Source organism: Saimiri boliviensis, chromosome 9, assembly GCF_048565385.1.
Source record: "Saimiri boliviensis isolate mSaiBol1 chromosome 9, mSaiBol1.pri, whole genome shotgun sequence".
Lineage (NCBI taxonomy): Eukaryota > Metazoa > Chordata > Mammalia > Primates > Cebidae > Saimiri > Saimiri boliviensis.
The window spans coordinates 30,938,736-30,956,350 of NC_133457.1; the positions used below are offsets into that span (position 1 = coordinate 30,938,736).

Here is a 17,615-nt window from a genome sequence, read left to right on the forward strand (position 1 = left end):
TATTATTGAAAATACGTTCCAGCTTGGGCAACATGGTGCAACCCCTGTCTCTACAAAAAAAAAAATAAAAAAAAAATTAGCCAGGCTTGGTGGCATTTGCCGATAGTCCTCGCAACTTGGGAGGCTGAGGCATGAGGATCCCTTGAGTCCAGGAGTTGGAGGATGCAGTGAGCTATAATTATACCACCGTTCCCTGGAGCAAGACCATGTCTCAAGAAAAAAAAAAAAAGGTCTAGGAATTTTAAAGGGTTTTTTTGGTACAAATTTGAATACTTGTATATGAATAATGCTGAGCAGGTGGAATTGCTTTTGTTTTTAGAAAGTAGTGACAAAAGTTTTTGTAAATGAACTCAAGCTCTCTAAATTATTTTTCATTGTGAGACTAGCATTGTATCATTAAAATACGGTGGTTCTTCATTAGGAATTCTGATTATCAAAGGGTCATGTGTATAGAATAACCTTAGGAAGGTGCAGAAATTTAGAGAAACTTTAATAAATGCTTTTTAATTTTTATTTACCTTATCTTCTCTTACTGTATATTTTGGAATTGTTCAAATTTTGCATTTGTAGACATTATTTGGAGTTTTATGACTAAGAAAGAACCTTTGGAATGAAATTAATGTGTCTGAAATTTTGCTTATGTGTTTGAAATGAAGATGCTGTCTGTTCATTTTGGGGTAAACAATGATGGGGAAAGTGGGTGATAAGAGCATTTTGAAATGTTAAGGCTCTAACTTAAGCTACTAAATGACCCACTTCTTTGGCAAATAATATAATGTATTTTATTATAATATTTAAATACACCAAGAAACAAATAATTCCCATGTTGAAAGGTAAGATACAAGGCAGTAGATACTCATAATTTGGTGTCTAATTTTTATTCCTGATTAGTAGCATTACAGCTGAACCATTTAATTATATTGTTCTTTTTTTGAAAACCTAATTTGTATGTTGACACAAATGCAGAATAGATGAGAAATCTGGCATGCCTCTGAATGTTTTGTTGTATAATAAACACTGTGCTTTTCTTAATTGTTTTGAACATACAGTTAGGATAATTTGTTATAAATGTGTTTATGGCTTACCACAGCATATTAGGTGAAGTTAACTTGCAACATTTGCTTCCCCATCATTTGTATTGTTTAATTTATATCTTTGATAAGATGCAGCCTTAGAAACTGCTGAGTTTCCTTGGCACTTCTTGGAGTAGAACAACATCAAATGTGAAAGAGACCAAGAGTTTTGTGGTAGCAGAATAACCTTGTAAAAGGCTACCTTGGGGCCAGACGTGGTGGCTCAAGCCTATAATCCCAGCACTTTGGGAGGCCGAGGCGGGTGGATCACGAGGTCGAGAGATCGAGACCATCCTGGTCAACGTGGTGAAACCCCGTCTCTACTAAAAATACAAAAAATTAGCTGGGCATGGTGGCGCATGCCTGTAGTCCCAGCTACTCAGGAGGCTGAGGCAGGAGAATTGCCTGAACCCAGGAGGCGGAGGTTTCGGTGAGCCGAGATGGCGCCATTGCACTCCAGCCTGGGTAACAAGAGCGAAACTCTGTCTCCAAAAAAAAAAAAAAAAAAAAGCTACCTTGGGACTTAATGAGTGTCACTGTCATTCAGAATTCATTCAACAAATATCTGTTGAATTCCTACTACATGCTAGGCATAGTGCTAGGTATTAAAAATACAAAGATAAGGCAGGTTCTTGATGTCAATCTGCCGTTTAAGCAGAGGCTGCATAGCCACTTAACAGGGATTTTAAATAGGGAATTCAGACATTGGCTAGGGGACTATGCTAGGTGATCTTTAAGATGTCTTAGAAGCCCTAGTCTGACTCTTACTGGGTTGGTCAAGACTAGGAAATAAATAAAGAATAGGAACTAAGAGGGATGGCTGTTTAAAAATAAGGGAACGTGCTAGCAATTATTTAAGGTGGCACCTGAAGTTTAGAGACACAGAAATAAACAGATGCTAGGCTTGGCTCATGAATAAAGATAAAACTTACTCATACAAATTAAACTGTAGAGTTTTGAAATGAACTTGATAAAAATTGAGTCAGATTTCAAGTCAAGGTCTTTGCACAAATTTAGAATTTGCTTGATACTCTGAAGATTTGAGATTTCAGTATTCATTATAGGAAAAACTTTTAAATATGTGAATCAATTTTAGTAATTATATATATATATATGTATATTCTTTTTTTGAGATAAGGTCCTGCACTGTTGCCTAGGCTGCAGTGCTGTGGCAGGATCCTGGCTCACTGCAGCCTCAAACCTGCCAGCCTCAACTGATTCTCCCACCTCAGTCCCCTGAGTAGCTAAGACTACAGGCATGCGTCATCATGTCTGGCCAATTTTTCAAAAAAAGTTTTGTAGAGATAGGGGCCTATGTTGCCCAGGCTGGCTTTGAACTTCTGAATTCACGCAATTCTTGTGCCTTGGTCTCCTAAGTCCTGGGACTATATGTGTGAGCCACTGGGTACGGCCAATTTTAGTGGCTTTAATTTAAAAAATCTGGAAACAATTGATTTCTTGGGCAGTACATCTAGAATTGTTTCAGGTATAACACTTAAGATGAGCTTTGTTTGTTTTCCAACAAAGGATGTCTAGAAAAGAAATTCTCATTTAATTCAAGCTGATCTTAAGTTTTATTGATTTGTTAGAGTGAACTTGTCCTTGTTTATTAACACCTCTTTGGTCATACAGAGTTGGGGTACAAATGTTCTACCTATTCACCTACTTTCTAAAATCATTGCGTTTTTAAAAGAAAACGGTTTTCATGAATTGTAAAATATCTTAAACAGTTTTGAATCTAAATGATATACAGAACATAATTTGGCTATGTCACGTTGATTCAAGACTTTCTTTTTTTTTAATGAGACAGGGTCTGGCTCTGTCACCCAGACTGAAGTGCCATGGCGCAGTCTCACCTCACTGCAGCGTCTGTCTCCTGGGCTCACGTTATCCTCCTGCCTTAGCCTCCCAAGTAGCTGGGACTATAGGCGCACACCACTGTGCCTGGCTAATTCTTGAATGTTTATTAGAGATGGGGTTTTTGCCATGTTGCCCAGACCAGTCTCAAACTTCTGAGCTCAAGCAATCCGACCGCTTTGGCCTCCCAAAGTGCTAGGATTACAGACATAAGCCATTGCGACTGGCCAACTCAAGATTCTTAAACATTAATTACTGTACTTTGTTGAATCAGGTAGGGGACAATTGAGATATATTGAACTATTTCCCCTGGCCATGCTAAAGCTTTAACTAAAATTGTCTTGCTTTTTGAAGCAGTGTTTGTGTTTGCATCTTTTAACTTTCCTCCCTCTTTAGGCTGTTAGCTACCACTTAGCATCTATCATTTAGTATTTCTGTTGCCAGAAATCAGTTCCTTTTCTAATTTACTGCTAGTACTAAACTATAGGCTGAAAAACTATGTAAATAGATGATTGGTTTATTTTATCAATAAGCAGTTGAATTTGCCCAGATTCTGAATGTTAGTTCAAAATGTGATACAGTCATGCTTTGTCGCCCAGGCTGGAGTACTGTGGCCTATAAGCTCACTGCAATCTCTGCTTCCCAGGTTCAGCTGATTCTCCTGGCCTCCCAAAGTGCTTGAGATTATAGGTGTGAGCCACTGTGCCTTTTTTTTTTTTTTTTTTTAAATTCTACTCTTACATATAGTGTAGAGACCCTCACTGAATATTCAACTCTTTCTTTCTTTCTTTCTTTTTTTAATAGCGATAGGTTGTCACCATGTTGGACAGGCTGGTCTCGATCTTCTAACCTCAGGTGATCCAACCATCTCAGCCTCCCAAAGTGCTGGGATTACTGGTGTGAGCAACTGCTCCCGGCCTATTCAACTCTTAAATCCTTTAAAAATATTAATCTTTTTCCTATAATTTTGAGGTCTTATTAACCTTTAAAATTCATTGCTCAAAAACCATTTTAATTTATTTATTATTATTTTTTAAGACAGGATTTCACCATGTTGGTCAGGCTGGTCTTGAACTCCTGACCTCAGGTGATCTGCCCGCCTTGGCCTCTAAAGTGCTTGGATTACAGGTGTGAGCCACCACACCCGGCCACTTCAAAAATTCTTAACAAAAATTAAGATCTTCCATATGCATATTTTTATTTTTGTCTTTTAATTGGCTCTAAATCATTTTCTGACTGATCAGATTATAAGATAGTGTTCTAGGAGCTGTTTCCTTTCTGTTTTCAGCCTGTTGAGGGCAGTGCGTTACTTGTCACGTCACTCCCAAGTTTCTTCATCCTTATTGATTTCCTCCATTAGTAAGATCTCAGTAAACAAATCAGAGTTTGGACAGTTTAGAATGGATTTTGTTTTAATCACTACTGCTTAATGTCCAGAGATGTGTTTCTGGTCGTTACTTTCTTGGTTCCAAACTGGAATATAGGGACATCAGGCAAAACAGCTTTCCTACTTTCCTAATTGGTTGGTGTTTAGTGGCTCTCTACTGTATGTGGTTTTATTCATTATTGAATGAAGTTGTTATTCCCATAGGCTCAGCCTGGTTGCAGAAGGAATTGGGAATTGGAATATCTTTTTTTTTGAGACAGAGTCTTGCTCTGTCACTCAGGCTGGTGTGCAGTGGCGTGATCTCAGCTTACTGCAGTCTCCGCCTCCTGAGTTCAAGTGATTCTCCTGCCTCAGCCCCCTGAGTAGCTGGCATTATAGGCACCTGCCACCATGTCAGGCTAATTTTTGTAGAAATGACATTTCTCCATGTTGGCTAGGCTGGTCTCAAACTCCTGACCTCAGGTGATGTGCCTGCCCTGGCCTCCCAAAGTGCTGGGATTACAGGAGTGAGCCACCACACCCGGCCGGAATTGGAGCCTCTTTGCTTTTCATGAGATGGAATCTGGTTTTGTTGCCCAGACTGGAGTGCAGTGATACAGTCTCAGCTCACTGGAACCTCTGCCTCTTGGGTTCAAGTGATTCTCCTGCCTCAGCCTCCTTAGTAGCTGAGATTACACATGTGTGCCACCATGCCCAGCTGATTTTTGTAATTTTAGTAGCAGCTGGGTTTTGCTGTGCTGGCCAGGCTGGTCTTGAACTCCCGACTCAGGTGAATTCACCCTCCTCGCCTCCCAAAGTGTTAGGATTACAGACATGAGCCACCATGCCTGGCCATGGAACCATGGAGCCTCTTAAAGGCAGGGTTTAGAAAAATACCCAGCTCTCCTTTTTGTCTTATCCCTAGGTTAACTCATTCCTAATCTCATTCTCCCTCACTTTTCTGGGTTTTTCTGTTAACTTCTGTTTTTGTTGCTCATCTTTTTTTTTTTTTTTTTTTGAGACGGAGTTTTGCTCTTGTTACCCAGGCTGGAGTGCAATGGCGCCATCTCGGCTCACCGCAACCTCCGCCTCCTGGGCTCAGGCAATTCTCCTGCCTCAGCCTCCTGAGTAGCTGGGATTACAGGCATGCGCCACCATGCCCAGTTAATTTTTTGTATTTTTAGTACAGACGGGGTTTCACCATGTTGACCAGGATGGTCTCGATCTCTTGACCTCGTGATCCGACCGCCTCGGCCTCCCAAAGTGCTGGGATTACAGGCTTGAGCCACCGCGCCCGGCCTTGTTGCTCATCTTAACCATTCCACTTCTTTCAACTCCCCATTCCTTCTTCCCCGTTTCCCTCACCAGTGCGTCTTGCCTCCCTCTTTTAGGTATCTTATTCCCACAAAAGCAAGGTAATTTCATATAACAGGAAATATGTGGGGGATGAAGTGGGGAACAAAGTGTAAATAAAGCAAACCAAAATAAGGGAGACGTTAGTAACCACAGGTCATTTATTTTTTTCCTCTTGAATGTCTTTTTTTAATTTTAATTTTTTAAAAATTTTTATTTTTTGAGATGATTTTGCTCTGTTGCCCAGGTTGGAGTGCTGTGGCATGATCTTGGCTTACTGCAACCTCCGTCTCCCGGGTTTAAACAATTTTTTTTTTTTTTTTTTTTGAGATGGAGTTTCGCTCTTGTTACCCAGGCTGGAGTGCAATGGCACGATCTCTGCTCACCGAAACCTCCGCCTCCTGGGTTCAGGCAACTCTCCTGCCTCAGCCTCCCGAGTAGCTTTTGATTACAGGCACGCGCCACCATGCCCAGCTAATTTTTTGTATTTTTAGTAGAGATGGGGTTTCACCATGTTGACCGGGATGGTCTTGATCTCTTGACCTCGTGATCCACCCGCCTCGGCCTCCCAAAGTGCTGGGATTACAGGCTTGAGCCACCGCGCCTGGCTTTTTTTTTTTTTTGAGACGGAGTTTCGCTCTTGTTGCTCAGGCTGGAGTGCAATGGCGCGATCTTGGCTCCCCGCAACCTCCGCCTCCCGGGCTCAGGCAATTCTCCTACCTCAGCCTCCTAAGTAGTTGGGATTACAGGCACGCGCCACCATGCCCAGCTAGTTTTTTGTATTTTTAGTAGAGACAGTATTTCACCATGTTGACCAGGATGGTCTCAATCTCTCGACCTCGTGGTCCACCCGCCTCGGCCTCCCAAAGTGCTGGGATTACAGACTTGAGCCACCGCGCCCGGCCCGGGTTTAAGCAATTCTTCTGTCACAACCTCCTGAGTAGCTGGGATTACAGGTGTGTGCCACCAGCCACCATACCTGGCTAATTTTTTGTATTTTTTTTTTTTTTTTTTTTTGAGACGGAGTTTCGCTCTTGTTACCCAGGCTGGAGTGCAATGGCGCGATCTCGGCTCACCGCAACCTCCGCCTCCTGGGTTCAGGCAATTCTCCTGCCTCAGCCTCCAGAGTAGCTGGGATTACAGGCACGCACCACCATGCCCAGCTAATTTTTTGCACTTCAGTAGAGACGGGGTTTCACCATGTTGACCAGGATGGTCTCGATCTCTTGACCTCGTGATCCACCCGCCTCGGCCTCCCAAAGTGCTGGGATTACATGCTTGAGCCACCACGCCCGGCCAATTTTTTGTGTTTTTATTTTATTTCATTGTTTTATTTTTTGAGACGAGGTCTCACTCTGTTGCCCAGGCTGTGGTGTAGTGGCACAATCAAGCAGTTCTTCCACCTCAGCCTCCCGAGTAGCTGGGCTTGCAGGAGTATATGACCATGTACGGCTGAGTTTTGCATTTTTAGTAGATACGGGGTTTCGCCATGTTGTCCAGGCTGGTCTTGAACGCCTGACCTCCAGTGATCCATTCGCCCAGGCCTCCTAGAGTGTTGGGATTACAGGCGTGAGCCACTGCACCCAGCCCCTCTTCATTTTCTGAACCTCAGTTGTTTTCTCATCTGTAAAATGGAAATGATACCTACCTAATGGAGAATATTTGTTAGAATTAAGAACGCTGTATAAAGTTCTTGGCAGGTAGATGTTCATTAAGTTGGCAGTTACCTCGCTCCTTATTTTTCTTTATTTTTAGTTATAGTTCATCCTTAAGCATTAAAATGCTTTTCATATTTAGTAGGAAATACGGTTTAATGATAAGTGTTAACAAACAACGTCGCTTTGGATTTAATTTGGCAAAGTATTGCTGTAGAATGGTACCTAGTTAATATGCTAACAAATACTATAAGGCTGGGGTATAGTCTAGCTGATTGTAGTACAGGAATAAGAATCAGAATTTTCCAGGGCCGGGCGCGGTGGCTCAAGCCTGTAATCCCAGCACTTAGGGAGGCCGAGGCGGGTGGATCACAAGGTCAAGAGATTGAGACCATCCTGGTCAACGTGGTGAAACCCTGTCTCTACTAAAAATACAAAAATTAGCTGGGCATGGTGGCACGTGCCTGTAATCCCAGCTACTCAGGAAGCTGAGGCAGGAGAATTGCCTGAACCCAGGAGGCGGAGGTTGCAGTGAGCCGAGATCACGCCATTGCACTCCAGTCTGGGTAACAAGAGCGAAACTCCGTCTCAAAAAAAACAAAGAGTGGCCGGGCGCGGTGGCTCAAGCCTGTAATCCCAGCACTTTGGGAGGCCGAGGCGGGTGGATCACAAGGTCAAGAGATCGAGACCATCCTGGTCAACATGGTGAAACCCCGTCTCTACTAAAAATACAAAAAAAATAGCTGGGCATGGTGGTGCGTGCCTGTAATCCCAGCTACTCAGGAGGCTGAGGCAGGAGAATTGCCTGAACCCAGGAGGCGGAGGTTGCGGTGAACCGAGATCGCGCCATTGCACTCCAGCCTGGGTAACAAGAGCGAAACTCCGTCTCAAAAAAAAAAAAACAGAGTACAAAAAGTAGCTGGGCATGGTGGTGGGTACCTGTAATCCCAGCTACTCTGGAGACTGAGGCAGGGAGAATCGCTTGAACCTGGGAGGTGGAGGTTGCAGTCAGCTGAGATCATGCCACTGCACTCCAGCCTGGATGACAGAGTAAGACTCCATCTCAAAAAAAAAAAAAAGATTTCGTAAGTATGAAATTTGATGGAATCATTTCTGGTATTTCATGTTAACATGCATACTGAAACTGTTCTTGTGATGGAATAGTTCATGTGGGTGTCCCTGAGTTTCAGGAGGCAAGCTTCTTCAAGGGAAGACTGCCTTATTGGAAGATGACTCTTGAGACAGGGTCTCACCCAGTTGCCCAAGATAGAGTGTAGTGGTGCAATCATGGTTCACTGCAGCCTCAACTTTCTGGGCTCAAGGGATTCTCCCACCTCAGCCTCCCAAGTAGCTGGGACCACAGGTGCACACCACCACACCATAGCTGTGCACCTGTGGTCCCTGGATGAACCACACCTGGTTAATGGAATACAGGTGTGAGGCACTGTGCCTGGCATGATGACTCTTTTTTCTTTTTTTTAATTTGAGACAGAGTTTCATTCTTGTTACCCAGGCTGGAGTGCAATGGCGCGATCTCGGCTCACCGCAACCTCCACCTCCTGGGTTCAGGCAATTCTCCTGCCTCAGCCTCCTGAGTAGCTGGGATTATAGGCACGCGCCACCATGCCCAGCTAATTTTTTGTATTTTTAGTAGAGACAGGGTTTCACCATGTTGACCAGGTTGGTCTCGATCTCTCGACCTTGTGATCCATCCGCCTCGGCCTCCCAAAGTGTTGGGATTACAGGCGTGAGCCACCGCGCCCGGCCATGATGACTCTTAAATAATGTGACTTGTCTTTACCTAGTGGCCCAGTCAGGTTGACACATAAAATTAACCATCACGTTTTTTTCCTTCAATAAATGTTTCCTTTCCACATTTTTCTGCAGACAGATGCACCATCAGGAATGGAATTACAGTCATGGTATCCTGTTATAAAGCAGGAAGGTGACCATGTTTCTCAGACACATTCATTTTTACACCCCAGGTGAGTTGATACTCATTTGTTTGTTCATTCATTCAACAGTGATATGCCATGGACTATGCTAGGACGTGTTTCTTTCTTCTTTTTTTTTTTTTTTTTCTTGAGATGGAGTCTTGCTCCGTCACCCAGCTGGAGTGCAGTGGCGTGATCTCAACTCACTGCAACCTCTGACTCCTGGCTTTAAGCTGTTCTCTTTAGCCTCCCGAGTAGCTGGGACTATAGGCGCACACCATCCCGCCTGGCTAATTTTTGTATTTTTGGAAGAGATGGGGTTTCACAGTGTTGGCCAGGCTGGTCTCAAATTCCTGGCCTCAGGTGATCCACCCATTTTGGCCTCCCAAATTGCTGGGATTACAGGCATGAGCCACTGTGCCAGGCCAGGAATTTATTTCTTTAGTTTCAGGCTTTTTTGTTAATCATAGATTATCTTTGAAAATTCAAAATTATTTTTAAATTAATACATTGGTATTTAATATATATTTTTTTTTTTTTTTTTTTTTTGAGACGGAGTTTCGCTCTCGTTACCCAGACTGGAGAGCAATGGCACGATCCCAGCTCACCGCAACCTCCGCCTCCTGGGTTCAGGCAATTCTCCTGCCTCAGCCTCCTGAGTAGCTGGGATTACAGGCACATGCCACCACGCCCAGCTAATTTTTTGTATTTTTAGTAGAGACGGGGTTTCACCATGTTGACCAGGATGGTCTCGATCTCTTGACCTCGTGATCCACCCGCCTCAGCCTCCCAAAGTGCTGGGATTACAGGCTTGAGCCACCGTGCCCGGCCTATTTTTGGTTTTTATTTATCATTATATGGAAATTGGAGGTGAATTGTTTAGGTCAGTCTTATGAGTAAAAATTTCAAAGAATCTAAAATGAAATGAATTGTAAATTACATTGAATATCTGAAGTAACCTTTACTGTGTATTTCTGTGTGTTTTCTAGAAATAGGTCATTTTCTGTTTGCCCTCAAGTAAAAAATTAAAGTTCTTTAATTTCTTACTTTTCTTTTTTTTTTAATTTTTTTTTAAAATTTCTTACTTTTCTTCAAGAGATAAACCAATTCTTGAGTTTGGTATGCAACTTTAATTTCTTTCTTTGGTTTTTTTTTTTTTTTTTTTTTTTTTTTTTTTGGGACAGAGTCTCACTGTGTTGCTTAGGCTGGAGTGCAATGGTGTAATCTCAGCTCACTGTAACCTCCGCCTCCTGGGTTCAAGCAATTCTCTCGCCTCAGCCTCCTGAGTAGCTGGAATTATAGGCATCTGCTCTACACCCAGCTAATTTTTGTATTTTTAGTAGAGATGAGGTTTCACCATGTTGGCCAGGCTCTTCTTGAACTCTTGACCTCAAGTGATCCACCTGCCTCAGCCTCCCAAAGTGCTGGTATTACAGGTGTGAGCCATCACACCTGGCCTGCAACTTGAATATTTTAAAAATAAATTCTTTTGAAACTTAGAGTTTTCTTAATAATCACACCTCTCAAAATCAGGGTTTTACTTTTTTGATAAAGGTGCACCCTAGATTATAAGTTTTTTATTGTTGAGTCCTAGATTTTTATCTACTAGTGTAAATCTGTATTCTCTCCAAGCATGGTGATTGTGAAAGAGACTGAGTCTTATTTACATTTGTACAATTGCTACTTTACCTGTTGTATTTGCAGTAAGTCTTTTGAGTGCTATTAAACCTGTCAATTTTCTTGTCCTGTCAGAAAACTGAAATTTTGGCTCAAAAATGTATGTCATTAACAAAGGGGAACAATATAGATGTCTTGTACAAAGAAAATGAGATGTAAGAGGAGATTGTCTGGAGTTCACGGGATGAAGTGTCAAGTCTGTTAAATGTTTCCATCTTTTTGCTGTTACTCAGAATATAGTTGCAAATATGGTACTTAAATATCTAGCTGAAATTTGTTCCTTGAGCCTCTCAGATGAGTCTACTGGGCAATTTTATATGAATTTTGAGCAAAATTTGTAATCTCCTTAGTCTCAGTTTTGCATAGTTTATTATTGCCATTTTATCAGATGAGGAGGAAGTACTGAAGTATTTTAAGAAGATTGCTCAGTGGGGTTTGATACAAGAACTGCCCAGTAGCAGGGCGCAGCATTCAGAGTGCATATGCTCTCTCTGAGGTACATAAGAAGAGGCCTAGAAACTCCTCATTGAGCCTCTCGTCAATCAGGCCATAGCCTTGCAATCTTCATTTGAAGCGGCTTCACCAAAGCAAAGAGCCAGGATTCCCTGTTTTAGAGGGCTGGTGGGCAAGATAAAGTCTTCCAAAGTAGTTATAGATTATTCTCTTTCTGGAGTAAAACTTACCTGCTCAGGGTTGTTACACAGCTCTATAAAGTACTTAGTGCTTTTAGTTCTAAGGTAGTTTTGAGGGAAGAAGAGGTTGTGATAGAAATTTTCTGAGTATCTTTTTTGTGCTTAGAAATTACTTGCCAAAGGAAAAAAAAAAAAAAAGAAGGAAGAAATTACTTGCAAGCTGGGTGTGGTTGCTGACGCCTGTAATCCCAGTGCTTTGGGAGTCCAAGGTAGGAGGATATCACTTGAGCCCAGGAGTTGGTAGGAGGTAGGAGGATATCACTTGAGACCAGCTTGGCAGCGTAGCAAGACCCTATCTCTAAAAAAAACAACAATACAACTACAACAACAAAACCACATGGGCATGTGTATTTCCAGCCACCTGGGATGCTGAGGAGGATTGCTTGAGCCCAGGAGTTAGAGGGTACAGTGAGCCACGATCATGATCATGCCACTACACTCCAGCCTGGGTGACAGAGTGAGACCCTGTCTCTTAAAAAAAAAAGGAATTACTAACAAACAAAAATCCTTTATAATTTTGTTTGTAATGCCTAAAGTGCTGATTTTTTTTCCTAAGAATTCTTTTCTGTGACCCTTATTTTCTGAGTTATAATATTGTCTGTTATTTGGAAAAAAAAAAAAAGTTTTCCAGGCTGTGTTGTTAGAGAAAAAAAAAAAAAAGAGTTTAACCACAGAAATAAATGTTACATATTTTGTTTTTTACTTAATTGTAATATATAATATATGTCTTGTTTTGCTTTTACTTGTTTTCAGCTACTACTTATACATGTGTGATAAAGTGGTTGCCCCCAACGTGTCACTTACTTCTGCTGTATCCCAGTCTAAAGAGCTCACAAAGACAGAGGCAAGTAAGTCCATATCAAGACAGTCAGAGAAGGCTCACAGTAGTGGTAAACATCAAAAAACAGTGTCTTATCCAGATGTCTCACTTGAGGAACAGGAGAAAATGGATTTAAAAACAAGTAGAGAATTATGTAGCCGTTTAGGTAAGTATTCAGAGATTATCTTTCTAAAATTAAATATCTAATGAACACATTTACTCAGCATTTTCAAACAGGTTTTTTGTTTTTGTTAAGCTCAATTTTCAGATAATTGGAGCTTTTACCTTTAAAAATGCTACCCTTCAAAATTCTGGGTGATTTCTTTTAATCTCAGTTGCTGTACTTTTGTAGTGTGGTGATAGCTCAAGAGACTGAGATAGGCTGCCTGGCCTAAGACTGCAAGTTATTTTTGTCTGAATATTTTTCTTTCCTACCTTTTATTTGCTGTCAGATTTCTTTAGTAGATCCTTGTTTTTCTTTCTTCCCCAACTTTTGTGTGTGTGTGTGTGTGTGTGTGTGTGTGTTAGAGTCTTTCTCTGTTGCCTAGGCTAGAGTGCAGGGTTGGGGTCATGGCTCATTGCAGCCTCAACCTTTTGGCTCAAGTGATCCTCCCAACTCAGCTTCCTTGGTAGCTAGGACCACAGGCACATGCCACTGTGCCTGGCTGATTAAAAAAAAAAGGTTTTTTGTTTTGTTTTGTTTTTTTAAGAAATAGATCTTGCTATGTTGCTCAGGCTGATCTTGAACTCCTGAGCTCAAGTGTTCCTCCTGCTTTGGCTTCTCAAAGTATTGGGATTACAGCGGTGAGCCACACACTCGACCTTTATTTTTCTAATTTGCCATGAACCAAGACAACACTTAACTAATACTAAGAAGTATATGTAAGTAAAAGTAGTTAGATATGGAACTCAGGGAAGCTTAGTTATGGAATAAAGCAAGGATTGAAAACTCTGGACGCCAGGCATATGGCATAAATGTGGAACACTGGCTGGTTATCTAAAAGAAAAATAGCTGGCTACTTAGCATGCCTTTTAAAATACGGTGGATTAAATGAGATGTCTGCAGCTATTGCCTATGTTACCTACCATCTGTATAGCAGCACAGCTTTGCTTGATGATTAGGCAGTATGACAGTTACTTTAGCTGCCTTGGAACAATTAGAGGATCCTCTAGTTATTTAATTTTTTATAGAGAATTGAGATTCTTGGGGGTTTTCTACATTAATTTTGAAGGTTTTTTGTTTTGTTTTGTTTTTCTGATTTAGAGACAGAGTCTCGCTCTGTTGCTCTAGGCTGGTGGAGTACAGTGATGCATTCATAGCTTACTGCAGCTTCAAATTGCTGGGCTCAAGTAGTCCTGCACCTCAGCCTTTCCAGTAGCTAGGACTACAGATGCGTGCCACTGTGCCCGCCTCATTTTTTCATTTTTTGTAGAGATGGGGCCTCACTGTATTGCTCAGGCTGGCATTAAGCTCTTAGCCTCAAGTGATCCTCCTGCCTTGGCCCCTAAAGCATTGGGATTACAGATGTGAACCACCACGCCTGGCCAATTTTGAGATTTTTAAAACTCAGTTTTCTTTGGATTTAAATATGGTAAATAAAAATTAGTAATGACTATTATGCCATATTTGCGTTGTATTTTATTTCCCAAATTAATTCTAGTGACTTCTAAAAAATTACTGAGATATAGGCCGGGTGCGGTGGCTCAAGCTTGTAATCCCAGCACTTTGGGAGGCCGAGGCGGGTGGATCACGAGGTCGAGAGATCGAGACCGTCCTGGTCAACATGGTGAAGCCCCGTCTCTACTAAAAATACAAAAAATTAGCTGGGCATGGTGGCACGTGCCTGTAATCCTAGCTACTCAGGAGGCTGAGGCAGGAGAATTGCCTGAACCCAGGAGGCGGAGGTTGCGGTGAGCCGAGATCGCGCCATTGCACTCCAGCCTGGGTAACAAGAGCAAAACTCCGTCTCAAAAAAAAAAAAATTATTGAGATATAATTCATATACCATAAAATTTACCCTTTTAAAGCATACCATCAGTGGTTTAAATATATTCACAAAGTTGTGCAATCATCACAACTAATTTAGTTTCATAATATTTTCTTTTCTTTTTTGAGATGGAGTTTTGTTCTTGTCACCCAGGCTGGAGTGTGATGGTGCGATCTCAGCTCACTGCAACCTCTGCCTTCTGAGTTCAAGCAATTCTCCTGCCTCAGCCTCCTGAATAGCTGGGATTATAGGCATGGATCAGCACGCCTGGCTAATTTTTTTGTATTAGAGTAGAGACGGGGTTTTCACCATGTTGGTGAGGTTGGTCTTGAACTCCTGACCTCAGGTGATCTGCCTGCTATGCTACCATGCCTGGTTAATTATTTTGTATTTTCAGTAGAGACGGGGTTTTACCATGTTGATCAGGCTGGTGGCAAACTCCTGATCTCAGGTAATCTACCTGCCTTGGGCTCCCAAAGTGCTGGAATTACAGGCTTGAGCCACCATACCCAGCCAAGAAATTTATATTTAAGGATTGTAGCTCTTACATTTAGGTCTTTGATCAATTTTGAGTTAATTTTTGTATACCGCGTAAGGTCCAACCTTATTCTTTCACATGTGGATAAAGTTGTCCATATGTTGAAAAGATTATTCTTTTCTGATTGAATTGCTTTGGCACCTTTGTCAATAACAATTGCCTTATAAAGTATGAGTTTTTAAAATACCTGGACTCTGAATTCTGTTCTACTGATCTGTACGTCTGTCCTTATGTCATATTACACAGTCTTGATCTCTGTAGCTTTGTAGTAAGCTTTGATATTGGGAATTGTGAGTTTTTCAGCTTTGTTACTCATTCTTTTTCAAGATTGTTTTGTCTACTTTGGGTTTGTTGCATTTCCATATAAATTTTAGAATCCGCTTGTCAATTTCTGCAAAAATTCCAGTGGGGATTTTGATTGGGATTGCACTGAATAAGTAGATCAATTTGGGGAGTATTACTGTTTAACAATGTTAAGTCTTCCAATCCATGAATTTGGGGTGTCTTTCCATGTATTTAGGTCCTAAATTTCTTTTAGTGATGTTTTATAGTTTTCATTGTACTTGCACTACTTTTGTTAAATTTATTCCTAAGTATATTATTTGTTTTGGTTTAATTTATAAATGAAATGTTTTAAAAATTTCATTTATGGATTGCTCTAGTGATTTCTTAATGGAGTGATATTTATACTTTGTTACTTAATTTTTTTCTTTCAAGATTCATCAGTCTCAAATAATTCTACAAGTAAAAGGAAATCTGAGTCTACCACTTGCAACTTAGTCAGAGACATAAGCAGAGTGGGAATTGGTCATGATGCTGCTGCTTCATCTCCACTTCTTCTGGAAGATGTCTTTTGTGAGGATGATAAGGGAAAAATGATGGAAGAAGTAATGAGAATTTATGTAAAACAGCAGGAAAAACTAAACTTGATTTTGCAAAAGAAGCAACAACTTCAGATGGTAAAATTGTTACCTAAATAATAGTCCATTATGAAAAGCTACTTTTGTATATTCTTTTTTTTTCCTTACCCTGAGACAGAGTCTTGCTCTTTTGCCCATGCTGGAGTGCAGTGATGCGATCTTGGCTCACTGCAACCTCCGCCTCCAGGGTTCAAGCAGTTCTCCTGCCTCAGCCTCCCCAGTAGCTGGGATTACAGGCATGCACCACCACACCCACCTAATTTTTGTATTCTTAGTAGAGATGGGGTTTCACCATATTGTCCAGGCTGGTCTCTAACTCTTGACCTTGTAATCTGCCTTCCTCGGCTTCCCAAAGTGCTGGATTGCAGGTGTGAGCCACCATGCCTGGCCTCCCTGTATATTTTTAGTAAGAAAAGTCAGGATGAGATACTACAAATATACTTAAGATTATTGTTTTGTTTTACATTGATAAGCAATTTTTTTTTTTTTTTTTTTTTGAGACGGAGTTTCGCTCTTGTTACCCCAGGCTGGAGTGCAATGGCGCGATCTCGGCTCATCGCAACCTCCGCCTCCTGGGTTCAGGCGATTCTCCTGCCTCAGCCTCCTGAGTAGCTGGGATTACAGGCACACGCCACCATGCCCAGCTAATTTTTTGTATTTTTAGTAGAGACGGGGTTTCACCATGTTGACCGGGATGGTCTCGATCTCTTGACCTCGTGATCCACCCGCCTCGGCCTCCCAAAGTGCTGGGATTACAGGCTGAGCCACCGCGCCCGGCCAGCAATTTTAATATACTTTAAAAGTTTTTGGGAAAATATTTTTCAAAATAATTACCTCTATATCGAACTGTTAATGATAGCTGAATTTTAGATAATTTCTGTGCTATATTTTTTCTGAACTGAAAATTTTAACGTGGTGAAAATAAAGTAAGAGTTATATTGTGATTCTTTACAGGAAGTAGAAATATTGAGTAGTTCAAAATCTATGAAGGAACTCACTGAAGAACAGCAGAATTTACAGAAAGAGCTTGAATCTTTGCAGAATGAACATGCTCAAAGAATGGAAGAATTTTACGTTGAGCAGAAAGACTTAGAGAAAAAATTGGAGCAGGCAATGAAGCAAAAATGTACCTGTGACTCAAATTTAGAAAAAGACAAAGAGGCTGAATATGCAGCCCAGGTAAGAATTACTGTTTGTCTAACGATGTTTCAGCATAGAAATGGAAACTGTTACCTCTCTAATAAAGGAATTACCTTTTGTCAAGCTCAGTTTACTAAGCTAGATTTCAGAATAGGTAATTCTGTTAAACATAGCTTTATGCTGTATTGTCCAAGATGATTATTTTGATGTTGATTGCTTTCTTAGTTTAAATTGTATTGGGTTACTATAGTTTAGTTATGTAAATTGCTAATGTCTAGCCCTCTGAATATCAAATGTTATTTTATTTTAATGTACTATATGAGCTTTCAAATCTACAAATTAACAGGGACTATTTCCTGTTATGTTCAAAAGCTTGGGAACAAAAATAAGCAATTCCCTTTCGTTGATAGAATCTTACAATTTAAGGATCATGAACAAATAACTAACATGAGCAGGCTGTGATGAGTGGTGAAGTATTGGGCATAATGAACGTGCTGTAGGTGTTCATTCCTCTTGTTCCTTTGCTTTTTCAATTTAATGTCCTGTCAGTGTCAGATTAATAGTACTAGATACTTAACAGATGTAGTATACATGAAGTAGTT

The 17,615-nt window shown here is 41.0% G+C and overlaps 1 protein-coding gene across 1 annotated transcript in view; it reads left to right on the forward strand.

Annotated features, from left to right (window-relative positions):
- The window catches only part of SKIL (SKI like proto-oncogene), a 31,996-nt gene that overhangs the window by 10,020 nt on the left and 4,361 nt on the right, over window positions 1-17,615 (forward strand). The window contains exons 3-6 of the mRNA XM_074405658.1: window positions 9,196-9,289; window positions 12,361-12,593; window positions 15,671-15,912; window positions 16,828-17,052. Coding sequence (XP_074261759.1) covers window positions 9,196-9,289; window positions 12,361-12,593; window positions 15,671-15,912; window positions 16,828-17,052 — 794 coding nt within the window. The remainder of the gene's footprint in view (window positions 1-9,195; window positions 9,290-12,360; window positions 12,594-15,670; window positions 15,913-16,827; window positions 17,053-17,615) is intronic.